We start from the raw sequence: 27,464 nt of genomic DNA, 5'->3' as shown, positions 1-27,464 counted from the left end.
TGAACGTCACCGACCGGTCCTTTGCATCAAATGGTGCAAGTGAACGTTTTGCTCTCTTAATATATAGGGCCTTGCTGAGAACGTGACGTATCGATACCGTAGGCTGTCGTCACGTTAAAAAAACACGGTTCTATCTTTGTAACGTTACTTGTAACTCGTGACGTCACATCTTTTCAAAATCACGCTCCTTGTAAAAACGTTGAACGTGACGTCACAAAATTGTATTTTACGTCACGATCCATCCGGTTTTCGCATAGGCTGGTAGCATAAAATTGCGACACACGCGTATCTCGAAGTCATTCGTAGCGAACGTATCGGTCTATCAATATGAACAAAGATAATACCACAAATCCTGCATCGCAACTCGTGCACTACGTGTTGTACGAAATCTGGTCGTACTTGAATGCGAATGATAAACTTGCCTGCTCGAGGTAAGATGTCACTCTAAGTCTTGTGCTCTTATTTTTCTGAATAATATCAACGTTAACATTCACGTTCGTTTTCGCTACAGGGTTTGCAAGAGATGGCACGAATTGATGCACGAGGGTCCTCGATGGACAACAGTCAGGATCGTCAAAGTGAGCAGTCCGGCAGACTCCTCCACGTTTCCGATTATAAGACGACACTGTTCCAGTCAATTGAGATACATTCTTGTGCAAGAAGTTACCTTCCATCGGGACGTATTGATCGATCTCGTAAACGGGTGTCAGCAAGTTTCATTTCTAACTCTACAAGATTGCAATATAACACACTACGATATCAATAAGTGGGAACGTATGCGACCGTTTTACGCAAAGCGTGATCTAATGTCGACAAGGAACGAACGACATTCAAACGTCCCTGTACACGTCCCTGTCCTTGAAGTATCTTACGGTGGAGTAATTGCCGAATAATATTAACGAAATATGTTTGTTGTCGTTACAGGGTTTGCAAGAGATGGTACGAACTGATTCACGAGGGTCCTCGATGGTCAACAGTCAGGGCTGTCAAGGTGAACAGTCCTGCGGACTCTTCCACGTTTCCGATTATTAGACGACTTTGTTCCAGTCAATTGAGATCAATTTTTGTGCAACAAGTTACCTTCGATCAGAACTTATGGGACGCATTGATCGATCTCGTGAACGGATGTCAACGAATTTCATATCTAACTGTACACGACTGCAATATAACGAACTACGATATTAATAAGTGGGAACGTATACAATCGTTTTACTATATCACCATAAGTAATTGCACCGATCCAGAAGGCCGTTATTGCGATCGATGGAGAGATTGCGATGTTATGACGAATATGTGTTTGCCTCTATTGAATCACGTTAAATTTTGCGAGGTACAATACTTTGAGGGACGCACTGTACTTGACGAAGACGAAGAAAAACCTTGGTTTGTTTTATGGAATCCACGACACAATGAAATCCCCGTGTACGATCCATAACACCGCGTTGATCGGTACTCCTAAAGTATCTTATTGCGGAGGAACGTCGAACTGACAACATTTGGCATTTGTGAATAATACGTAAAGCTATTAACGAAATCTCAAAATTAGAAGTTAATAAAAAAACAATACTTTTACATCAGATGTTTGTCTTTATTGTTGTCGAAATGCTTTACTTAGTATAAAAGATGCATCTTTGGTATAATTATGTTCAGTGAATTGGCAGACGTAAACCGGACAAGATGCCGAATACCGACAAATTACCGGCTGTTGGGATCGACTTGGGAACGACTTACTGCTGCGTCGGAGTGTTTCAGAATGGCAAAGTTGAAATTATCGCCAATGATCAAGGGAACAGGACGACTCCGAGTTACGTGGCATTCAACGACACGGAGAGACTGATCGGTGATGGGGCTAAAACCAAGTAGCGATGTAAGTTTCTATAATCGTACTCTAATTCAACTAGTACTGCTTTCGTCAAAAACAACCCAGAAAAACCTTGTTTTTCTTTTACTTTTGATTCTTTACTTTTTTTTTAACTTGCAGGAATCCTCAAAATACCATCTTTGATGCCAAACGACTGATAGGTCGCAAGTTCGTCGACAGATGCGTCCAATCAGATATGAAAAATTGACCTTTCAAAGTTATCAATAGAGAAGGTAAGCCGTACCTTCAAGCGGAGTACTTGGGAGAAGAGAAAGCTTTTGCTCCGGAAGAAATCAGCTCCATGGTACTGACCAAGATGAAAGAAACTGCTGAAGCTTACCTCGGAGGAAACGTTAATAACGCAGTCATCACGGTCCCGGCATACTTCAACGATTCGCAGAGGCAGGCCACGAAAGATGCTGGTGTCATCGCCGGACTGAACGTGCTGCGAATCATCAACGAACCGACGGCGGCAGCACTCGCGTACGGACTCGATGAAAAGTTGACGGGTGAAAAGAACGTACTCATCTTTGACCGCGGCGGTGGGACGTTCGACGTGTCCGTTTTAGAAATAGATGACGGAATCTTCGAAGTGAAGTCTACGACAGGCGACACCCATTTGGGAGGCGAAGACTTCGACAGCAAGCTCGTCGACCATCTCGCCGCCGAGTTCGAGAGAAAGTTCAAGAAGGACATGACGGGTAACGGGAGAGCTATGAGCAGACTACGGACCGTCGCGGAAAGAGCAAAACGTACGCTGTCCAGTAACGCTCAAGCAAACATCGAATTGGACTCGATATTCGAAGGGATCGATTTCTACACCACCGTCAGCCGAGCAAGATTCGAGGAGCTATGCTCCGATCTATTTCGCCGGTGTTTGCAGCCTGTTGAGAGGGCTCTCCTCGACTCGAAGTCGGACAAAGGGGATATCGACGAAGTTGTGCTGGTAGGAGGATCTACTCGTATTCCGAAGATTCAAAAACTGCTGCGAGACTTCTTGAACGGCAAAGAGATTAACAAATCCATCAACGCTGACGAAGCTGTAGCGTACGGAGCGGCTGTTCAAGCAGCGATCCTATCGGGAGACGACAACGCCGAAGTGAAGGACGTCTTGTTGGTCGATGTTGCGCCGTTGTCTCTAGGCATCGAGACGGCCGGCGGGGTCATGCATAGGGTCATCGAACGCAATACTCGCATTCCTACTAGAACATCTCAATTATTCAGCACGGACTCTGATAATCAATCTCAAGTGATCGTTCAAATTTACGAAGGTGAGCGCCCTATGACGACGGACAATCACAGACTGGGTGTTCTTGAATTGTCCGGCATTTTGTCGGCACCGCGCGGTGTGCCCAAGATCGAAGTCGCTTTCGACGTCGACGCTAACGGAATTTTAAATGTCTCCGCCAAAGATGAACGTTCCGGTCACAGCAACAAGATCACCATCACCAACGATAAAGCTAGACTTTCCAAACAGGACATCGAGCGTATGGTGAACGAAGCCGAAAAATACAGAGCGGCAGACGAAGCCCAGGGAGAAAGAATAGAGGCCAGAAACAATCTCGAAACCTACGCTTTCGGCATGCAGTCGGCCATCGATAACGCCAACGAACTGACGACCGTCGAAGAGGAGAATGTCTCCGACGCTGTCAAGAAAACCATCTCCTGGTTAGATTGCAACACACTGGCGGATAAAGAAGAGTTAGTTCAGAAATTGAATCAACTTCGAGACGTTTGTGATCCGATCTTAAAAACATCTCAGCATCAGCGTACGACAACAGACGGATGTTTTGACGACATTTTTAAGAATTTCGGTATTTGAGGAAAAACTGCACATGTAATTTTTTTATCACTACAGTCTGTGCAAATAAAACAGAGAATGGTAGCTGCATGCAGCGCTATGAGGAACATTCGTGTTGAAAAAATAAAATAAAATGTGCAATCGAAATCGGTATACTGTAGCATTTTTATTAAGGTATTAACTCATTATTCAGAGCAACAAAATAATTAGTACGGGTGGGGTTCGAACCCACGCGGACATACGTCCATTGGAACTTAAATCTAACGCCTTAACCACTCGGCCACCGTACTCCATACTAATTCTGTTGTTGTCAATATAGTATAAACGTCATACCATTATGTTCTTTAAGGTTCACGTGTTCGAATCAATTCCACATGGAGAAATCACGTCTGGCACCTGTGATTCCTTGCGTTCTTTTTCTGCTTGCCAATTTATTTTATGTTCAAGGCACACCGGTGCCGGGATTTCTTTTTCGCCCTTCTCCTAACCGAACTTTCGAACCATTATTCACCACCGAAGAGATCATTGGTATCCTCGACGAGTTTCAATTTAACATAGAACCCGAAACATGGACAGATATCCCGTTCGTACGGTCAAATTGGACGGATCACTACACAGACTATCCGGATTTTTTAGACGGACTGTTAAAATTGTCAAGCAATAATGAGACTGGTTGCAGCCGATACAGATCCAATAGGATGTGGGCGCAACAACTACCCAGGCAAATTAACGCGCAACATTACCGCGACATCTTACGATATGTTAAGAGCTATTGGGAGTCTACCGGCAATCTCCCCCCACCAGCTGGTCACTTCGACGTGTCGGAAGACGAGAACACCTTCTGCGCCCAATTCTACATAAATTCAAGCTTGACCTACGCTGAACCGCAAGTTATCTGCGTTCCGAAGCTTGAACATCGTCGACCGGGCGTGAGTCGATGCGTGAATCACCATCGACGAGGTCCAGTCTTCTACAAACCCAAGCTGCACTGGTCGGTCATCGTAGCGTTGGACTTTAACTTTATCGGCGCAAATGGATGCAGAGACATCATTTGGTACAAGGGATTTACGACCGTGGTCATTAACTCCGTGGTAAAACACCCAACGTGTTTTGATTCAGGTATTGAATACCACGTAGCGATCGATTCCAACATTCGCAGTAGCACCAGGTATCGGACGAATTTTCTCTATTGCAATTCTTTGGCCATCTTTACGCACCTCATTAACACCACCTACAGACACAGAGCTACTGCTGGAAGGTGGTACGAAAAGAAAAGAATCGTAAAAGTATCTGGTGGATCGAAGCTCGATGTGACTTGCGCCGCTTCTAACAACAAGACTGAGTTGTACAACATCATCTTGGACGACTACCGCGTGGATCGCGTGATCTTAAGAGGAGAGTCTATGAACCAAAGAATATGGGTAGACGAGGGACTTGGAAACGATTGGTCGTGTGCCCAGAGATTTTACGAATACCAAAGATTCTTTTGGATTCGTAATAACCATCGAAATTTTTATCGGGACATGACTCGCTTTGAGTGGCCAAGTGCGCCTCTACCTGCTTCGCTGAATAGCCGTCTGCCGTGTCCCAATAACGGCTCCCTGGAATATCTCACGAGTTTTCCTAACCCACGATGTTACGACGGAAACGGCTTTTACCAACTGTGCCCGAATTTAAGAGTAATAGGACGAGACCCAAATGGCATGCCGTTAGTCGAGCAAAAAAATACAACCTATTGCCTGAACGAAACCATAATGGTGTTAGACTACGATAACGGATTGGTCACGCTAAGAGAGGACACTCGTTGTCTGAATGAAATTGTGCAAACGCTAAAAGACACACTTCCAGAAGAGCGGTGTTTACTAACTACGACGGCTTCGGTACCACCATATTCCTGGCAATCGCTCATGCCTCTGGTGCAACCAAACGACGCTGAACGCCGATACCGTTTCAACGACACTCTGTGATATATGAATGAATGAACGAAAGAATGGATAGAAATAAAAGAATGTATTTTTTTATATTATTATATTTCTTTTTATTGCATCAAGTCAAATTGTACACATTACATTTTTATTAAAGGTTATTATTTTTTGTTCCGTTAGAAACACTTGCGATGGACGACGCTAGGGCCACATTCGTCGTATTCCTGTTTGCTAATCCACATCTGTTGAAAAGTAGAGAGCGATGCAAGAATGGAACCACCGATCCAGACAGAATACTTGCGTTCTGGTGGGACGACGATCTTGATCCTCATTGCCGAAGGGGCCAAAGCTAACATCTCCTTCTGCATTCTTTCGGCGACGCCAGGGAACATGGTGGAGCCACCGGATAACACCGTGTTGGCGTACAGATCTTTCCTAAGATCGACGTCGCTTTTCATGATACTGTCGTACACGGTTTCGTGAATACCTGGCGATTCCATTCCCAAGAATGATGGTTGAAACATAGATTCCGGACATCTGAATCTCTCGTTACCGATGGTGACGATCTGTCCATCGGGAAGTTCGTAGCTTTTTTCGACACTTGAGCTGGATGCAGCCGTCTGCATCTCTTCTTCGAAATTCAATGCCACGTAGCACAGCTTTTCCTTCATGTCGCGGACAATTTCTCTCTCGGCTGCAGAAAAACCAAAAAATTCAACGTATCAGCTAGCCCCGATCGATAAAAAAAAAAAAAACAATAATCATTATTGGCAAGATACACGATACACACTGACTTATCAGATTTTGGTAGGAATACAGTCATAGAAAGACATATGACTCTACTTGTCTGTTTGTTTTTCATTTAATACAAATTAATTTGGATGAATTGAACTGGTACGACTCTTATGACTCGTGATAAACGACGATTAATTTTGTAATAATAAAATGAAAACGCTGGGTCATTCACGACGTCATTTGTAATTCATGTCAAAACCTGGGGAGTGACCACACACATCTGTGTATACGTGCGCAATCGATACTCAATGATCCAGACAATACCATTTGAATATACCGCCCTTATGTATGCACCTGCTTGACACATCTTGTCACTTACGGGAAGATATACCCTAATAGCTTATTATTATTATTCGGGAAAATTTGAAAAAAAAATATTTTTAATGTCGAAAATTTAATAACAAAACTAAAAGTACCGCGATGGTTTGAAAACATTATAGACTCCTCCTAAATGAAATGTCAAGCTTATAGGATGTTTGCTGATGATACTCTGGGTCTTTACCCAAGTTCACAGCGATGATGATTGTGCCAAGTTGCAGGAGGATTTGGAGGATGTCAATAGGAGTCACCCATTCAGGTAAGCCCCATTTTCACTTCATACTTCTTGTGTGATAGTTAATTTTAAAGGTCATGTCTTCCATAGGGGGGTGTATGGATTAATTGGATTTCAGCATAGACTCTGAATACAGAGTCTATGATTTCAGATGTAATAGTTCATTATGTCACTTGTCCCACCTTATCTTGGGAGTTTTGAGCTTGCCACCTGAAATGGGTTCACGTTAAACGTGCTAAACTGGTTGGAAATCTCTGCCCTGTACATTATACTATATAAACCTCTACATTCGCCTTTATATGATACAGTCACACCTGAGATGGTCTCGCAAGCCTCTTTGTCGAGTTCACATAGATTAGGATATGTTCTGCCATCTGAACCACACACAGGGTTATAGTCTGGTGGACATACCTCTATGCAGCGAGCTAGAAAAATTATAAAAATAAAATTTGGTCCATATCCATGCAGACATTCGAACACGTAAAACATGATTTTATGTAGGCCTATTGAACAAATTCATCAGGATCGGTAGAATAAAGTCAATCAAAAGGTTCTTATTTTCTGATCCAATAAATTGCACTTATTGTGTACGTATCGAAACGATCAGAAATAAGAACCTTTTGATTGACATGATTTTATGTATCTTTTCCATAATATTTGCAAATTTATTCAGTTACAACTTCGGAACAAGAATAGTCAGACAGTAGGGTCCTACATATTTATTATATTATTATTATCACGATTATTATTCCTTAGTATAGGAAGCTTAATTTCTTTATATTTTTTTTAGCAATTTCTACATGAAACAAAATTAAAAATGACCATGCTAATGAATTTGAAAATAGCTCTTGTATCAATAATGGTAACAATTTCCAGTAATCAATGTACACTTTAAATGTTGAAAGAATAAATTGTCTTTTTTTTTACTTTTTACACCTTTAGACTGTGATTTTACCTGGGTCTTTATTATTTTGTGCAGCCTTGTATTGTAATACTAGTATCAGAATTGGCAAAGGAAATACAAAATGCTAGTAAATTTATTTCCCGGTTTGGGCGGGTAAGACCATTAAATATAGTGAAATACTTTAAAACATAGATATTAAGTAATCGTAGTAAAAAGATATCAGTGTAATATTTCTAAGTTTAATTATTGTATGATTCTGTATTGTTATTGGATTGACAGCCATACTGCACTAATTAATAAATAATAATCAATTAGATAAATAAAAGATTAGATTACCATAAAAACGAAACAGTAATCTTTGGGTCTAATGTAATATTCACATAGGATTTTCAACGTTTTTTCTATCCTTATTCTTGCTCAATTAAAAAAATAAAAGATTAGATTACCATAAAAACGAAACAGTAATCTTTGGTTGGGTCTAATGTAATATTCACATAGGATTTTCAACGTTTTTCTATCCTTATTCTTGCTCAATTAAAAAATATTTTGGCGTATATAAAATTGAAATAAAATTCTCTGCCTCTTAAACGACATCAAATGCGCCATAATTGGGTATCACGAATCGTTATATATGATGTGCAGTTAATATTCATATTTTCTTTTATACAGAGGATGCTTCAGTTTTGACAGGAAAAATATTTTCTTGAAACCCTCTCACTCGGTTATTTTAAAAAGGTAACCACGCTTCCCTAGAATGTGCAATAAATTAGCATTAAAATTTTTCTTATTCTAACAGCAAGCGTTTCTAGAATGTATTATGGCGAAATGTGGTGTATGCCGCCGCGGCAAAGCGGTGGACTGATCGATATATCGGCTTGTCGCTGGTCACCGCTAGCGTTTCTGGTGTGACTGCGCAGTGAAGTAAAATCATTTTCAAAGCGGCAAGCGGCAGGAGAGTATGAAACTAACATCACACCGGCCAGAATTCAAGTACCCCCGATGCGGATCCGCCTTATCGCCACCTTTGACTCGACGGAGCGGGTTTGCCCTTGTGATTATTGCCTCGGACATGATACATACGACCACAAGTATCAACAAGTATCTTGGATCCATTATGTCACTTTTAGTAAATGTTTCAAAGCTTTACAAGTTGTAGACTGATCGAGAACCGAACTGTAATTGAAAAATATTCAATAAAAAGTAATATGTGCCGAATAGGGTACAACTCTACTAGTCTTATTACAAGACTGCCCTAACTCACCCTAAACCCTAACCCTAAACTCCGTAAACGAGGAATGGGCTCAAGTCTAGCAAGTTGCACCTATTCGGTAATTGTACCCTGACGGTGTATCTCGTAATCGGCGGACCTTATAACATCGCGGATTAATATCACTTGTTTTATTTTGAGAATTTTCTTGAGACATCTCGCTAGAAGCATCACGAATTAGTAGTTCATGTAATACACTGTCTACTTCTTTTAACACACAAAATTTAGGCCAGACAGGTCAACTAATAGCACTCTTAACGTGGGTCTACTTTTCGGCGTAGTGGTAAAAGCCTAACATTTCCCGCCTCTTACGAGCTGATCAAACTATAGCCTACTTACACAAACTAGTATGTAAGAAAACAATGCAGTAAGAGATATTTGGGAAACTATTTTTGCTACTTTTATAATGTATAATCTATTCATAAGAATTTGTTATTTTTCTTTTATATACACTGGGGATATATAATTTGTATTATAACATTTTTGGCAATAGCTGTTCGCAAGAAAAAGTCAAAATGTTAGCAAAACGAAACTGAATCAAAACTATTGATCGTTCATGATGAAATTTATACGATGACACCGGCCCCCTATGCAGACTACATAAGAGGTTTTGGGAATAAGTACACAATGTTCTTCATAAAAAACGTTAACAAAAACATGAAAAATGTCGTCTTTTGCGCATCATAAGATAGCTTCAATACAAAGGTGTATCGATATCGATACATCTGACTGCCATGTTGTATTGCTGTAGGTGTAATAACTCACTGTTCTGGAAAACAACTCCAATCAATTTATGCCTTTGTGTTTTGGCCCCATATTGGCCTCATATATGTGACGTATCATATCAAAAGGAGACACTTTTGGGCAGGTTATCAATTTCGAGGTTTTTACATATCTTAAATATAGAGATATTTTGCTCCACAACGCCGTTTTCCCCAATGAAATCGGACATTTCTAAGCGAAGATATTGAGTTTGTAAGTTATGATATTATAAAATTGGAAATTGAGATATCGGCCTTTAAAAATATTATTGACCATGCTGAGAGTAGGAATTACCTTGAAAAATTTCTCAAAAAATACAAGATGCCAGTTATATTTCTGTCTGAAACTATCAGACAATATTTTCAACATTAATAACATCACAAATTCGCAACAAACCCAAATTGTGAAAAAATTACCCCTGGCAGATTTTTGGCTATATCTCCATTTACGATCCTGCCCAAAAGTGTCCCCTTTTGACATGACACGTCACATATTGACCATCGAGCTACTAATATAGCTCGATGTATAATGACTAAAATATCGCTCATTTTGGAGATCAAATATATTGAAACTTTTACCTGCTTTACGACACACAAAAACTTGTAGCAATCAATATTCCTTGTTTTTTCTCGTTTGACTGCCAATGTCATGTCATACACACTATTATGACTAATAGGCCTTCGTATACGTAATAGCATAGCACAATGGGATTGATCGCTCCAAATAATATTAATACCACAAAGGCAAAGTTCAAATTGAATCTGGTGATCTGTACCATTTCTTTACACGGTTTGTTTATTATGTATAGCAAGTATTATTTATGTTTGTAATTACGAAATAGACACTACAACGATCAAAGCCATAATAAAAAAGAAATAATAATAATAATAATAATAATAATAATAATAATAATAATAATAATAATAATAATAATAATAATAATAATAATAATAATAATAATAATAATAACAAACACTGATATTAGGGAAACATGCAATATTTGATACATTGAACAAGACGAATTGAATTCGGTGATTTTGAGTGATTTACGCTCTGCAAGTAACCAAGCTACCATTAAAGGTCAAAATATCTGAAGATATCTACTGCTGATATCTAGTGTATATTTAGTGTTTATGAAGTATATGTACTGCTGGTATCTCTGTATTGATTGCCAGCATACTACTAATTATAGTGTAGGCCTAATCTACTGCTGATACTAGTGTTGATGAAGTAGTATTTACTGCTGGTACTCGAATTGATTACCAGCATTCTACTGATAGGCTTAGTTGCTATCTACTGCTGATACTAGTGTTGATGAAGTAGTATTTACTGCTGTTACTCGAATTGATTACCAGCATTCTACTGATAGGCTTAGTTGCTATCTACTGCTGATACTAGTGTTGATGAAGTAGTATTTACTGCTGGTACTCGAATTGATTACCAGCATTCTACTGATAGGCTTAGTTGCTATCTACTGCTGATACTAGTGTTGATGAAGTAGTATTTACTGCTGTTACTCGAATTGATTACCAGCATTCTACTGATAGGCTTAGTTGCTATCTACTGCTGATACTAGTGTTGATGAAGTAGTATTTACTGCTGGTACTCGAATTGATTACCAGCATTCTTCTGATAGGCTTAGTTGCTATCTACTGCTGATACTATTGTATGAAGTAGTATTTACTGCTGTTACTCGAATTGATTGCCAGCATACTACTAATTATAGTGTAGGCCTAATCAACTGCTGATACTAGTGCTGATGAAGTAGTATTTACTGCTGGTACTCGAATTGATTACCAGCATTCTACTGATAGGCTTAGTTGCTATCTATTGCTGATACTATTGTATGAAGTAGTATTTACTGCTGGTATTCGAATTGATTGCCAGCATTCTACTGATTATAGTACATGCTTAGTTGTTATCTTTACCGCTGATACTACTGTTGATGAAGCAGTATTTAATGCTGGTATTTATATTGATTGCCAGCATTTTATACTGATAGGCTTGTTGTTATCTACTGCTGATACTAGTGTTGATGAAGTATAATGCTGGTATTTGAATTGATTGCCAGCATTCTACTGATTATGGTGTAGGCTTAGTTGCTGTCTACTGCTGATACTAGTGTTGATGAAGTATTATTCACTGCTGGTATTTCTATTGATTGTCAGCATTCTACTGATTATAGTGTAGGCTTAGTTGCTGTCTACTGCTGATACTAGTGTTGATGAAGTAGTATTTACTACTGGTTTTAGTATTGATGAAGTAGCTATCCACTGATATAGTGTACCGGTAGTAAATGGTCTGAATTGACATGATTGACATTGAAAAAAAAGTCCCAGTAAAACCGTAACAAAATATGTTCGTCCCCCGATCCATACCCCCCTAAACGTTAATGCTTCCGCCGCCACTGCTAGGGGTTCTCTTTCCATTTGGTGAAATATGAGTGAAAAGGGGTATGTTTAACAAGACCTCATTTTAGCCAAAAATGAGGTGTGTTTTTCCTATTTTGTGGGCCAGTGCGCGTGAGGCGTGCAAATGTTTCCAATTTTACCATATTTGGGCCCAAAACACAGTGTTTTTGTACTTACGAGTGGTATAAGCCTGAAACGATGACACTGCCCCCTTTGCAGACTGCATAAGAAGACAAGAGCATAAAAAACACATCAAAAGATAGCTTTTATGTAAAGGTGTATCGATATCGATACGTATCGATATCGATACATCTGACTGCCATGTTGTATTGCTGTAGGTGTAATAACTCACTGTTTCGGAGAACAAGTCCAATCAATTTGGGCCTTTGTGTTTTGTTCCCATTTTGGCCTCTGACCATCGAGCTACTAATAGAGCTCGATGTAATGACTAAAATATCGCTCATTTTGAAGATCAAGTATAATGAAAAATGTACCTGCTTTACGACACACAAAAACTTGTAGCAATCAATATCCCTTGGTTTTTCTCGTTTGACTGCCAATGCCATACACACTATCGTGACTACACCAGGCACAAAAAGAAACTCATCAGTTATTATAGTCATCCTATATTCTGAAATATGCATTTTGTTAAATGGACTTTTTTTATTATCATAACATTTTTACAGATATTAATATTTCGTGCAATTGTATGCACCTGTGTGCATTTTATGCATTTTTGCAGAGTTTGTATTCGTTTTTTTGCATTCTGATTAGCAATGTTCGAACATTATACCATTAACTTAATGACATGGTGATCCTAGTGTGTACTTTCATGGAGCTGTATAGGTAATTAAAAATAATGACAAGTCAATTAAAATCAATGTACATTAAAAATAACTCAAACCAATTCTGATTAACATTTTATAAACCTAATACCGTTAACCGTACATTGGTGAACCAGACATGTACATGTACTCTGACATTTTATATGAAACCTACCAAGAAACAGCAACAAGTTGTCCTTACGATGATATTACAACATTTGGAAAAACTATATATGAATTATGTTATTAAATTTTAGGTTTTAAAATATAAGCTCAGGCGTACCACAAGGGTAAATTCTTGGACCCTTAATATTTATATTATATATTAACCATAATAAATACATCAAAGATGGTCCCATTTATTCTCTCTGCTGATTACACAGCAAATTTGCCCCAACGTGCGTCCTTGAATCTGGGTACTTTCGAAAATCGCAGCCACCATTTTTACGAAAAGACACCTTGTCATTATCAAGTTGGTTAAGTTCCTGAAATTAAAAACAAGAACGTGTTACCGATGAAAAACTTTTAAAACATTTTCTTGCATTTTAAATCGATACAGAAACAGTGGCGTAGCGTCATAGGGGCACGATTGCAAAATTTAGAAAATCCCATAGGAAAATATAGTCGGACAGGAGAGTAAGGTTTGCAGTTTTAAAGTGTTTGTCAATCATTGGCTATTCGAGAATTCAAAGTTCAAAGTTTATAGAGGAGTCAAAGTTCAAAGTTGGTCACAGTTTGTTTACTTTCCCATGCAGCATTAAGTTGGTACCCGTTTACACCTGGGTGAGATAGTCCTTCAAGAATAACCCTCGGCTGACAGAAGTTTAAAACTATATATAGCCGAGGTCATTCCTGAAGGACTATGGTGATATGACGCAAACGGGACTGACTGCTGAGTGCATTACACAAGACGTAGTGACTCAAACCCATAAACTTGTGACCACGAAGAACCAATAACAGTTGTGCCACGTACTCCCTTTAAAGGGCGTATATTGTTCGGACAACATCATATCATTGGCAAGCTAATATTATGAGGACAATGAAAATGACTCCTTTTTTGAGAAAATAACTATTGATATTCCGCAAAAACCAACTGTAAGCGGTGAGTTCCTTCAAACGGGACAGATTTGACCTAGAAACTACTGTATTTCTTGGTCAAATCTGTCTCGTTTTTTTCATGTTCATATCATGACATCACTGTATAACAGTGATGTCATGATATGAACATAGCCAACTTTGAGAGAATGAACTGCCAACACTGTCAATGCACATACTGTATACTGGCGTTTCTATCAGAAAAAACTCTGAATCAAGTACTACAAATTTAATGGTTTTTACACATATGGATAAAAATTCATATGTATATCAACTTGATGAGAAATACTTGGACTAAAAAATAAAAATAAATATTTAAGATCAATTTCACCGTATGATAAGAATTTGAGTATTCATGACATAGGCTACCACATTTATACACAAACGTGCTAGAAAAATGATTTAAAATTGTATTTATTATGCAAATAACCAATTTCCATGGCCCACAGAACTGTGTGCATCTGTCGGTAACTTGAAGGTCGCGCTTTACATACATCAATGCACATCAAAAGATTTCTGGTCAGTGCTCATGTATAATGCTCGTAACGGTGTTTAATATTATGGGGTTTTTTTATTTACCGTAATTTACCCTAAAAAATGCCGTTATTTTAAGGTTAAAAAACCCAAATTGCACTACTTTTACCAATTCGAAGTAAACCTGATACACACAAGTCTAGTTGTTGATATTATTCGCGAAAATTTGAAAAAAATATTAATGTCGGAAATTTAATAACAAAACTAAAAGTATCGCGATGGTTTGGACACATTATAGACTCCTCCTAAATGAAATTTCAAGCTTAGGATGTTTGCTCATGATAAAGTCTTTACCCAAGTTCACAGCGATGATGATTGTGCCAAATTGCAGGAGGATTTGGAGGATGTCAAATGGAGTCACCCATTCAGGTAAGCCCCATTTTCACTTCATACTTCTGTGATAGTTTAAGGTCATGTCTTCCATAGGGGGTGTATGGATTAATTGGATTTCAGATGTAATAGTTCATTATGTCAATTGTCCCACCTTATCTTGGGAGTTTTGAGCTTGCCACCTGAAATGGGTTTACGTTAAACGTGCTAAACTGGTTGGAAATCTCTGCCCCTGTACATACTAACCTTAACATTCGCCTTTATATGATGCAATCACACCTGAGTTGGTCTCACAAGCCTCTTTGGCGAGTTCACATGGATTAGGATATGTTCTGCCATCTGAACCACACACAGGCTTACAGTCTGGTGGACATACATATACATGTATGCAGCGAGCTAGAAAAATTATAAAAACAAAATTTGGTACATATCCATGCAGACATTCGAACACGTAAAACATGATCTTATGTAGGCCTATTGAACAAATTCATCAGGATCGGTAGAATAAAGTCAATCAAAAGGTTCTTATTTTCTGATCCAATAAATTGCACTTATTGTGTACGTATCGAAACGATCAGAAATAAGAACCTTTTGATTGACATGATTTTATGTATCTTTTCCATAATATTTGCAAATTTATTCAGTTACAACTTCGGAACAAGAATAGTCAGACAGTAGGGCCCTACATATTTATTATATTATTATTATCATGATTATTATCATGATTATTTATTATGAGATAAATTCATGTTTGTCCACACAGAAAGCCGAACTTCTTGATCGCAGAAATAGGAAGATCCGTGGCATCTTGGAGAAACGTCAACAGCACAACAGAAGACGGTTTAGGCGTCCTGCAACCACTAACCATGATAACGAAAACCTTCCCTCCACAGTCGTTAATTTATCATCATCCTCTCTTTCCTCCGCTGAATTGGATATTCTCTCCAAGGGCCTCAAGTTCTGTCTCACCCCTCCAGAGGTCAACCAGGTAGAACTCAGTCAGGATCTCACTCAATACTATCGTCGCATACGTCTACGGGAGTTTTTCCTTGATGAGCCAGCATCTGAACCTGAGCCTTTTCGCAAGAAAAGCAGTTGGATCCCTCCAAAGAACAGGGTTCCAGCCATGGAGACATACGTGCAGGTTGTTAGTTCCCAAGTTAATAATTCTGCTAATTCTCCCCACAGGACACATGACAACTTACCCCGTGAGGAACGCCAGGCTCTCAAGTCTCTTAGAACCAGGACTGGTTGTCATGGATCGCCAAAAGTATATCGATGAGACCATGAAGCACCTCAACAATCGTACTAACTATGCTCTTGTTAATTCTGATCCTACTGACTCTTTCTCTCAACAGATAAAGACCACCCTGGATGACATGCATGCTCGTGATGAATTAACTGACAAAGCCCATGCATTTCTTTCTCCTACAGATTCTAAAGCTGCTCGATTTTATCTCCTCCCCAAGATCCACAAGCCTGGGAATCCTGGTCGACCCATTGTATCCGGTAATGGTTCCCCCACTGAGAACATATCCCTCTATGTTGAGAACATATCCCTCTATGTTGATCACTTCATTAAACCCCTTGTTTCTCAGACTCCGTCATACATACACGACACCCCGGACTTTCTCAGGAAGCTTGAAGCTATCAAAGACCAGATCCCCAGCACTGTCATCATTGGCACTTGTGATGTGTCATCCTTGTATACTAACATCCCATTCAGTGAAGGAATTTCAGCTACCTGTGAAGCGCTGTCTAGAAGTGGCCACACCAGTCCCCCCCCCCCCATTGATGATCTGAAGACGATCATGAATCATGTACTAAATAAGAACAATTTCACCTTTATGGGAGATTACTATTTACAGGTATTTGGGACATCGATGGGGACCCGCATGGCTCCGTCGTTCGCCTGCCTCTTCATGTCTAGGCTTGAAGAGCAGATGTTGGATGCTGCCCCGTGTCGCCCATGGATTTGGTGGAGGTACATTGATGATGTGTTTTTCATCTGGACCAGAGAAGAAGACAGCCTTCACACCTTCCTTGACCATGTCAATTCTTTCCACAGAACAATTAAATTCACGTCTGAACTTTCTCACCACCAGGTCAACTTCTTGGATGTCACCATCAGAAAGGAGAATGACTCCCTTGTCACAGATCTATACACCAAGCCCACAGACAGTCTACACTCTTCCAGTTGCCATCCCCAACATTGTAAAAGTGGTATAGCATACAGTCAAGCTATCCGCCTCCGCCGCATTTGTACTAATGATTCTGACTTCTCACAGCATGCCAGGGACCTCAAGAAGAACCTTACATCTAGGGGACACAGCGCACTCAAAGTGCAGCAGGCCATTGCATCAACAAGGTCAAATCTCTTCCCAGGTCAGATGTACTGAAGCAGAAGCCCAGAAGCCAGGACACCAATACCAGAGTCCCTCTTGTGGTCACTTTTCATCCTAACCTCCCTCCTCTCCGCAGCATCACTAATGACAATCACCATATACTTCAAACCTCAGATCGGCTACAACGAGCAGTTCCCGATAGCCCCGTCCTGGCCTACAGACGTCCTCGCAATCTTAGAGATCTTCTTGTGAGAGCTGAAGTCCCCCCGCTTTCTGATACTATTCCTTCCACACAACAGGGTACTTTCACATGTGATTCCAACAGGTGTGTTGTCTGCAAGGATCATATCCAAGAAGGGGATTCTGTCGCCAGTAATTCCAACAATTCCTCCCACAGGATCAGGGGCAACATCACCTGCACCACATCTAATGTAGTATATCTCATTTCTTGCAGAGTTTGTGGTATACAGTATGTGGGAGAAACTAAGAATGCACTTAGGAAGCGGTTTTATGGACACAGGTCCACTGTCAACACCAAGAAGCTTGACACCCCTGTTGGCAATCACTTTAACCTCCCCAACCACTCCATCTCCGACATGATCGTACAGGGCATTGAGTCTTTAGGTAACCGCCCCGACACCGTCCGTGCCAGCAGGGAGAAATTCTGGATGAAGCGCCTTCGTACCATCCAGCCACACGGTCTCAACATCCAAGAGGGAAACGACTAACTAATTGTTTTTCATCATCATTATATTTTGCCCCCCCCCCCCCCCCCCAATTTTTTTTTTTTTCCCCAAATAATTTTAAATATACTTTTCTTCCACTTTATTATTTTAGTTTTTATTTCCTATTTACATCTATCATTTTGTTATATGTTCATGTAGTTGCCATTCATTTTCATATTTCTATTCAGCCCATTGTCTTCATTCATATCCTTATCCCTCTTACTTCCATTCATGACATCCCACTTCCTGCCCCATTGATATTTCCCAAGAAACACTTATGTCTTCTATTGTCTTGCTAATTTCCTCTTCCTTTATGTCCATGTCCCTATATATATGCATGTTTGTGTGTTGTCTTGTCACTCTGCCTTTGATAAAGATCCTGCTAGGATCGAAAGCTCAGGCCCCTAAAACTTCCTTATAGTATAGGAAGCTTAATTTCTTTATATTTTTTTGAGCAATTTCTACATGAAACAAAATTAAAAATGACCATGCTAATGAATTTGAAAATAGCTCTTGTATCAATTATGGTAATAATTTCCAGTAATCAATGTACACTTTAAATGTTGAAAGAATACGTTGTCTTTTTTTTTACTTTTTATACCTTTAGACTGTGATTTTACCTGGGTCTTTATTATTTTGTGCAGCCTTGTATTGTAATACTAGTATCAGAATTGGCAAAGGAAATATAAAATGCTAGTAAATTTATTTCCCGGTTTGGGCGGGTAAGACCATTAAATATAGTGAAATACTTTAAAACTTAGATATTAAGTAATCGTAGTAAAAAGATATCAGTGTAATATTTCTAAGTTTAATTAAGGGGGCAGTCAGTATGTTTTAAGAGTTGACTCGTGACGTCATTTGTGGATTGTTTTCATGGCATTTCTCAATGATTACATAAACACTGTACCTTTGTCTTTCAAACAACACATGTAAAAATTATATCATACACATGATTACGTAACAGCATTAGCATAAAATCAATAGTCTAGGGACACTGCCAAATCACGCAAAAAGGCGGGCTTTTTAAATGACAGAAAAAACACGTGTTTACAATGTCCGAGAACAGCAAAAGTACAAGGTGCATATGGCTAGTTTTGGGCAGGAATTAACACTAGGTCCTCAGTTTGCATTTGGTAAAATATGAGACTTGCCATTAAACTTTGATAGAAATAGGACGTCTGGAAACTTCAACAACTTTAGGGCTTGAATGGAAGCGAAATTATTCTGCAAAAATGGCGAATATGAAAAAGCAGTTATTACAAATTACATCAATTATCTCCAAAATGAAACAGACTAAAATATAATGACTGGTCACGTGTGAGAGCTGGTACTCAGTGCGATGATAACTGGTGCAAATCAAACAACAATCTGCGCATGCGTAGGTGGGATGACCGATACAACATTGTGGAAATGCACGAAAATTGCAAAATTCCATGTAAATAGGGCCTAAAATATTATAAAATGCTATGAAAATTGTAATTTAAATATTCATATGAATTTTTATGGATGATCTCAACCTGAAATGAACAGAAAAGTTTTAAAAATAAATTTCTCATTCAAACGATGGCCTCTCTCTTTGTACCACTACTTTTTGTATAAATGTAACAATGGTAGAATAACAGTTATATTTTAATCACGGATTCAAATATTTTCTAGGGAGACTCCCGTTTAAATGTTTGGAGATTAGTCAACAGAACTGGCAAAAAAAATAATAAATTTCCACGTTTGCTATTTTTGGCAATATCAAGATTTTTAAAGAAAGAAAAGCCTTAATTGTTTTTGTCAAAAATAAGACATATTTGACCACGCATTTTAAATAAACTAAAACCTTTACAGCCCAACAAACATGGTTTGTGGAATGAACTGGTAGTTTGTGTTCTATTACTGTTCCAAAAGGCAGCATTTTCCATTCTTTAATTCCCGAGAAAATATAGAAAATACAACAATACCTCATTTCAGCCTCTTATTTCCCTTAATAAAAACGACTCAATTTCACCAGGTGACTCTACACCATTGATTTTATGCTAATGCTGTTACGTAATCATATGTGTGATATATTTTTACATGTGTTGTTTGAAAGACAAAGGTACAGTGTTTATGTAATCATTGAGAAATGCCATCAAAACGATCCACAAATGACGTCACGAGTCAACTCTTAAAACATACTGACTGCCCCTCGTATTGTATGATTCTGTATTGTTATTGGATTGACAGCCATACTGCACTAATTAATAAATAATAATTTGTTGTATGTAATAAACAATGTGTTTGCTGTTGAGTGAGCTCGGAAGCAGGTGGTTTTGGCCTGGGTCATTTTAGTGACCAAAATCATGATAATGCTGGTTTCATACTTTCTGCCGCTTGCCGCTGAGCGGCATGCGTTATTTCTTTCTGCAACCATAATGGGCCGCAATACGATAACACATAGTAGGCCAACATACATTTAAGTATGAGACCATAATATAACACGAGTGTATTGTCATTATTATTTCCTCTTACTTAAAGAAATAAAAAGAAATTTACTAGAATTAAAATTCTACAACGGTATACCTGGTGTTCAAACCCACACTCTATGTATTCAAAGTCTAATGCATACAACACTGTGCTATGGATCGTTGTGCCAGAAAGGTGTTTGTTTATCATACAGGGTGAGTCAAAAAAGTGCAACAGAGCAAAGAATCGATATTTATGAAAGAACCAAGTTGAACTTTCCCATTATTGATTGTTTCTATAAATGCTACACTCAATAGTCACCTTCTGTGAAAAAATGAAGTGACTCGCTTCTACCGTTTAATTTTTATGAGTCCTTTTGCTGCGATACCCAATTTCATTATTTGTACGTCCACGAAGTACCATGTATTTTGAATGGGAGCACACAATGCACGATAAATGCGCTAGCTCTGAAACTGACTTTAACTTAAATAAGGTTGATTTGTGCTTTATTTTTATTTATTTTTTCAGTTCAAACAAACTTTCTAACATTACTTTAAGTCCTTCATACCTCACTCGACTCCAACTCCAGTTTTTTAAATCCCAATATGTCCAACTTACTAGATATTTTGAAATTCACTCCACTTCAGTTTGGGTGCATATCATTTCGACATTTGAAAAACCCGCCCACAAATTTATATGGTTTTGAACGAGAATAAAGGGAAGGGAAAATGAAAATAACAACAAATAATGTTTCTTCTCCTTAAACAAGACCAAGGGCAATAACACTTTGGGTGTTCCATTTTATTTCAATGCAAATGAGATTAAGAAAATGGCCGTATTTCCAAATCTACCTTACACAGAGTGGGCTGACATTCAAATTTTAGATGTCTGTTGGACAAACATTAAAATTGGGTGTCGTTATAAAATGTGTCATAAAAACAAAACGGTAAATGCTAATTCCTTGATTTTTTTCACACAAGATCACTAATGGATATGTTAATTATAAAATGTTTTAAAACCTAAAAGGTTCAACTCGGTTCTTAAATAAAAAATGATTCTTTTCTCTATTGCACTTTTTTTTACTCACCCTGTACTTATTGATTACGGAATAAAATGCATACACACAATATACTGTTACTAGTATATTAGTGCTATAAATACGTATATCATCTCCTAATCCTAACCCTAACCCCAACCCTAACCATAAACCCTAACCCTAAACCCTAACCCTAACCCTAATATCCTAACCCTAATCCTAATCCTAATCCTAACCCTAACCCTAATCCTAACCCTAACCCTAACCCTAACCCTAACTCTAACCCTAACCCTAACCCTAACCCTAAACCCTAACCTTAAACCCTAACCCTAACCATAAACCCTAATCCTAACCCGAACCCTAAGATCCTAACCCTAAGACCCTAACCCTAAGACCCTAACCCTAACAATAATGGAACTTCCATCGGACTATGCGGTTAGTTATATATTGCGGCCCATTATGGTTGCAGAAAGAAATTAAGCGAGCGGCATGGCGCTTCATCATGCCATTTGTACTTTTCTGCAAGTGGAGCGGCAGCGGCATGACTCTGAAAGCCACTCTTGCCGCTCAGCTTTGCTCCAAAATCGTATTTTGTTCTCATACGTCAGAGCGGCATCGCTCCGAGTTGATTTGAATTCATCTCCCAGCGGTACTGCCGCCGCGGCAAAGCGGTGGAGTGATCGATATATCGGCTTGTCGCTGGTCACCGCTACACACCGACATCGCCTGGCTAATTATTATTTGATGCAGCAGAGATATTAAAATAAATACACGGGATCGATACACGTGAATTGCTATGCACGATTTTGATACATACTGCAGTTACTGTCCGTTTTCCTATACACAATACACAGTGCTCTCACCATTGACGCGTGACCTCTACAAGTGATGTATGTTGGAAGAATGGACTCTTGCCTAGTTAACATCACTGTGTGAAAAATAACCAGCCAATATTTAATTTATTCTCCAAACTTCTAGCAAATATATTTCTCTAACATGACCTAAAATTACAGCTAGGTTAGATGTTCAGAAATGGTCGCACTTTTGTAAAATATGAGTGAGGGCAAGGCATAGCTTGCCAACTCCCCGTGTTAATTGAATGAAGATTTGACCGAAAATATTGGTATCGGACCGCTCACTTCTGAAAAATGCCAAAAAAAAACGGTACAAGCTACATTTAAATTATTCTATGAAATTCTAGAAAATATAGTTTTGTAACATGTCCTAAATTTTTAGCTAATTTAGGTGTTTGGAGAGGGTCGCACTTTTGTGTTTTAGGAAGGATATGTAAACGACAAATAACACCAAAAATATGAAGAAATTATTTCCAAACTGTGTTAAGTCAACAATCATTATGTTGCTCATTTTCAAGAATGCTGGTTAACAAAAAGCAGGCCATTGTCTCATTTCGTGAACAAAGGTCCACATACCATTGTGTCCTTCCGTTTCCTTTATAATCGGTTACCCAACTGAAGCTATAATACCAGCTTTATTGCGATATCGCACATGCAAAACAGACACATGTGCACAACCAGAGAAGATCCGATTTAATCAGTTGAGCTGTTTCAATGAGTGTTATCTTGGTTTAATAGCTTTTAATGGGGTTTAAGTCCTGCAAAGGTCGAGATGAATTCTACTGTAGACATGACTGCATCATGATCAGACGAAAATCTTCGGATACCGGGTTGGAAAATGATGAATATCTCCCGTAAATGATTTTGTCTCCAGAAACCAGATGTGGTCTCATACACTTGAAAATACGTGTTGAACAGATATGATAGTCGTTAGTTTGCGCTTTGAGGAAAAGGCCATGCGTCTTGAACTCAAAATCTGACCAAAATTCTAATTTCATATTGCGTTGGTCCTGTATGGACTACAGCGCGCAGCTGCACTCACTACAGTGGAGGCAGTATCACCATTGACCGTAATGTCGTATACAAGCTTACTCACACAGCGAGAAATCAATTGCCCCGGCTATTGTCAGTAGCCTTAGTCAGGTCACTTGGCTACTGCCTCTCATATTAAAGGTCGGAAGAAAACTGCCATGCGTGGCTGTGGATTCAACCTACCATGGCGATTTCTACCATGAAGATATAGGGGCGATGACACTGTGCGCTAGCGTTTCTGGTGTGACAGCGCAGTGAAGTAAAATCATCTTCAAAGCGGCAAGCGGCAGGAGAGTATGAAGCCAACATCACACCGGCCAGAATTCAAGTACCCCCCCCCTCCCGGACATATTATATAGTGGTACTTACGCCGATGCGGATCCGCCGTGTCACCACGTTTGACTCGATGTAACGGGTTTGCCCTTGTAATTATTGACTCGGACATGATGCATACGACCACAAGTATCAACCAGAATCTTGGATCCATTATGTCACTTTATAGTAAATGTTTCAATGCTTTACAAGTTGTAGACTGATCGAGAACCGAACTGTAATTGAAAAATATTCAATAAAAAGTAATATGTGCCGAATAGCATGAATAGGGAACAACTCTACTAGTCTTATTACAAGACTGCCCTAACCCACCCTAAACCCTAACCCTAAACTCCGTAAACGAGGAATGGGCTCAAGTCTAGCAAGTTGCACCTATTCGGTAATTGTACCCCTGACGGTGTATCAGCTCGTAATCGGCGGGCCTTATAACATCGCGGATTAATATCAAAATGTTTTATTTTGAGAATTTTCTTGTGACATCTCGCCAGAAGCATCACGAATTAGTAGTTCATGTAATGCACTGTCTACTTCTTTTAACACACAACATAAAGACCAGACAAGTCAACTAATAGCACTCTTAACGTGGGTCTACTTTTTGCAATTTGGCGTAGTAGCCTAACATTTCCCGCCTCTTACGAGCTGATCAAACTATAGCCCACTTGCACAAACTAGTTTGTAAGAAAACAATGCAGTAAGAAATATTTGGGAAACTATTTTTGCTACTTTTATAAGGCCGTGTAAGATTAATATTTTGGTTCTCGTCCCCTCCCTCCTCAATTTCTGGGATTTGTCAGATTTTTTTTTATTTTAGATTTTTCAATTTTTTAGACTTTGGAATGATTTATGAAATCTTCATACATATAAATAAGTTTATTAGAGAACAAGCATCACTTCCAAGTCTTTTGTGGTACTCTAGGGGTTTATCCTCAGAATCTCACATTTGAAAAAAAAAAAAAAAAAGGCCTCATCGTTTCCTCGAGCACTGTTGGAGAAGACCGAAAACTACTGGCAATGCTAATTTTACATGGGGAAAAAAAAACAAAAAAAACACCTCCCTCCCTCATCAATTCATGAAAATCCTATGGACGAGAACCAAAACATTAATTTAATTTTATACGGCCTAATGTATAATCTATTCATAAGAATTTGTTATTTTTCTTTTATATACACTGGGGATATATAATTTGTATTACAACATTTTTGCAATAGCAGTTCGCAAGAAAAAGCCAAAATGTTAGCAAAACGCACCTGAATCAAAACTATTGATTGTTCATGATGAAATTTATACGATGACACTGGCCCTCTATGCAGATTACATAAGAGGTTTTGGGTAAGTACACAATCACTGTAGTACACAATATTCTTCATAAAAAAACGATAACAAAAATGTCCTCTCGTCTTTCTCGCATCATAAGATTCTATGCAAAGGTGTATCGATAGTTTGATACGTATCGATATCGATATACATCTGACTGCCATGTTGTATTGCGGTTGGTGTATAACTCACTGTTCTGGAGAACAAGTCCAATCAATTTATGCCTTGTGTTTTTGGCCCCATATTGGCCCCCATAATGTCCATCGAGCTACTAAATAGAGCTCGATGTGTAAAATATCGCTCATTTTGGAGATCAAATATAATGACAAATTTACCTGCTTTACGACACACAAAAACTTGTAGCAATAGTCCTTGTTTTTTCTTGTTTGACTGCCAATGTCATACACACTATATCATGACTTCACCAGACACAAAAAGAAACTCGTCAGTTAGTCATCCTTGCTGTTCAACAACCTGATAATTTTGGATTATTCTGAAATATACATTTTGTTAAATGGACTTTTTTTATTATCATAACATTTTTATAGATATTAATATTTCGTGCAATTGTAGGCACCTGTGTGCATTTTATGCATTTTTGCAGAGTTTACATTCGTTTTTGTATTCTGATTAGCATTGTTTGAACATAATACCATAAACTTAATGATATTAGTGATCCTAGTGTGTACTTTCATGGAGCTGTATAGGCAATTAAAAATAATGACAAGTCAATTAAAATTAATTTACATTAAAAATAACTCAAACCAATTCTGATTAACATTTTATAAAACATAATATTCCGTTAACCGTACATTGGTGAACCAGACATGTACGTGTACTCTGACATTTTATATGAAACCTACCAAGAAACACCAACAAGTTGTCCTTACGATGATATTACGTCAACATTTGGAAAAATTGTATATGAATTATGTTATTAAATTTTAGGTTTTAAAATGTGTGTATGCCTATGGGTCCAAGAACTTATCCTTGTGGTACACCTAGTTGCTATCTACTGCTGATACTAGTGTTGATGAAGTAGTATTTACTGCGTATATTTGTATTGATTGACAGCATTCTACTTATTATAAATAGGCTTAGTTGCTATCTACTGCTGATACTAGTGTTGATGAAGTAGTATTAAATGCTGGTATTTGAATTGATTGCCAGCATTCTACTGATTACAGTGTAGGCTTAGTTGCTATCTACTGCTGATACTAGTGTTGATGAAGTAGTATTTAATGCTGTTATTTGAATTGATTGCCAGCATTCTATTTATTATAGTGTCGACTTAGTTGCTATCTACTGCTGATACTAGTGTTGATGAAGTAGTATTAAATGCTGGTATTTGAATTGATTGCCACCATTCTACTGATTATAGTGTAGGCTTAGTTGCTATCTACTGCTGATACTAGTGTTGACGAAGTAGCATTTACTACTTGTATTTGTATTGATTGTCAGCATTCTACTGATTATAGTTTAGACGTAGTTGCTATCTACTGCTGATACTAGTGTTGATGAAGTATTATTCACTGCTGGTATTTGTATTGATTGTCAGCATTCTACTGATTATGATGTAGGCTTAGTTGCTATCTACTGCTGATACTAGTGTTGATGAAGTAGTAATGAAGTAGTATTTACTGCTTGTATTTGTATTGATTGACAGCATTCTACTGATTATTATATAGTGCAGTCGAAGTTGCTATCTACTGCTGATACTAGTGTTGATGAAGTAGTATTTACTGCTTGTATTTGTATTGATTGTCAGCATTCTACTGATTATAGTTTAGACGTAGTTGCTATCTACTGCTGATACTAGTGTTGATGAAGTAGTATTTACTGCTTGTATGGTCAGTTTTTGGAAATAAGGGCCAAAAACATGCGTTTTTAGGGTGTTTTTCGTATGCTGTGACAATCAAGCCCAAAGACTTGAACCAAGACTAATTTCAGTTTATGCAGTCTAATTTGTTTCATTCTGATAACTGATAATTTGAATAAAGAAACACAAAAAGTGAAAATTATAGCAAAATTTCAGCATATACTCAAGATTTTGAATACTTTGATTTTTGTGACTCGATTGTCAGAAAATATGCCGAAAATACATGTTTTTGTCTCTTTTTTCAAGAAATTAGTAAAATAGTGATTTTTTTCTTTTATTGCCAGTTAGGACTAACTAAAGGATTAGGATTGAGCTATGTTTCATTTGGCAGAACTTGATAATATTTTTTTAATCCCAAAAAATTAGTGCTGTACGGTATTTTTCTGGAATAGGGAGTACTGATTATAGTTTAGGCGTAGTTGCTATCTACTGATGATACAAGTGTTGATG

At 38.3% G+C, this 27,464-nt stretch overlaps 2 protein-coding genes and 1 non-coding gene across 5 annotated transcripts; 1 reads left to right on the top strand and 2 right to left on the bottom strand.

Annotated features, from left to right (window-relative positions):
• Positions 1 to 3,869: 3,869 nt before the first annotated feature.
• On the bottom strand, positions 3,870 to 3,952 carry Trnal-uaa (transfer RNA leucine (anticodon UAA)). Its single transcript has one exon. It is a non-coding gene; the product is annotated as a tRNA-Leu (tRNA).
• Positions 3,953 to 5,711: 1,759 nt separating this feature from the next.
• On the bottom strand, positions 5,712 to 25,597 carry LOC140168073 (actin, cytoskeletal 3-like). Of its 3 annotated transcripts, none has more exons than XM_072191374.1 (4): positions 25,471 to 25,597; positions 23,857 to 24,035; positions 7,217 to 7,360; positions 5,712 to 6,281 (listed from the first exon to the last, which is right to left on the bottom strand). In XM_072191374.1, exons 2-4 carry the CDS (start codon positions 23,972 to 23,974, stop codon positions 5,764 to 5,766), a joined length of 780 nt encoding a protein of 259 aa, XP_072047475.1. In that variant the 5' UTR covers positions 23,975 to 24,035; positions 25,471 to 25,597; the 3' UTR covers positions 5,712 to 5,763. The 3 variants fall into 3 exon arrangements, 1 of the variants encoding a protein (XP_072047475.1); XR_011861142.1 differs by lacking the exons at positions 5,712 to 6,281; positions 7,217 to 7,360; positions 25,471 to 25,597 and adding exons at positions 8,842 to 9,012; positions 12,774 to 13,588; positions 15,309 to 15,458 and having other exon boundaries at positions 23,857 to 23,978; XR_011861143.1 differs by lacking the exons at positions 5,712 to 6,281; positions 7,217 to 7,360; positions 25,471 to 25,597 and adding exons at positions 11,782 to 12,499; positions 12,774 to 13,588; positions 15,309 to 15,458 and having other exon boundaries at positions 23,857 to 23,978.
• On the top strand, positions 16,319 to 17,461 carry LOC140168692 (uncharacterized). Its single transcript, XM_072192102.1, has one exon. The coding sequence runs from the start codon at positions 16,319 to 16,321 to the stop codon at positions 17,459 to 17,461; it is 1,143 nt and encodes a 380-aa protein (XP_072048203.1).
• Positions 25,598 to 27,464: the final 1,867 nt, after the last annotated feature.

Source organism: Amphiura filiformis, chromosome 13, assembly GCF_039555335.1.
Source record: "Amphiura filiformis chromosome 13, Afil_fr2py, whole genome shotgun sequence".
Lineage (NCBI taxonomy): Eukaryota > Metazoa > Echinodermata > Ophiuroidea > Amphilepidida > Amphiuridae > Amphiura > Amphiura filiformis.
The sequence above is the reverse complement of the archived record's forward strand: the minus strand, read 5'-3'. Positions and strand labels throughout refer to the sequence as shown.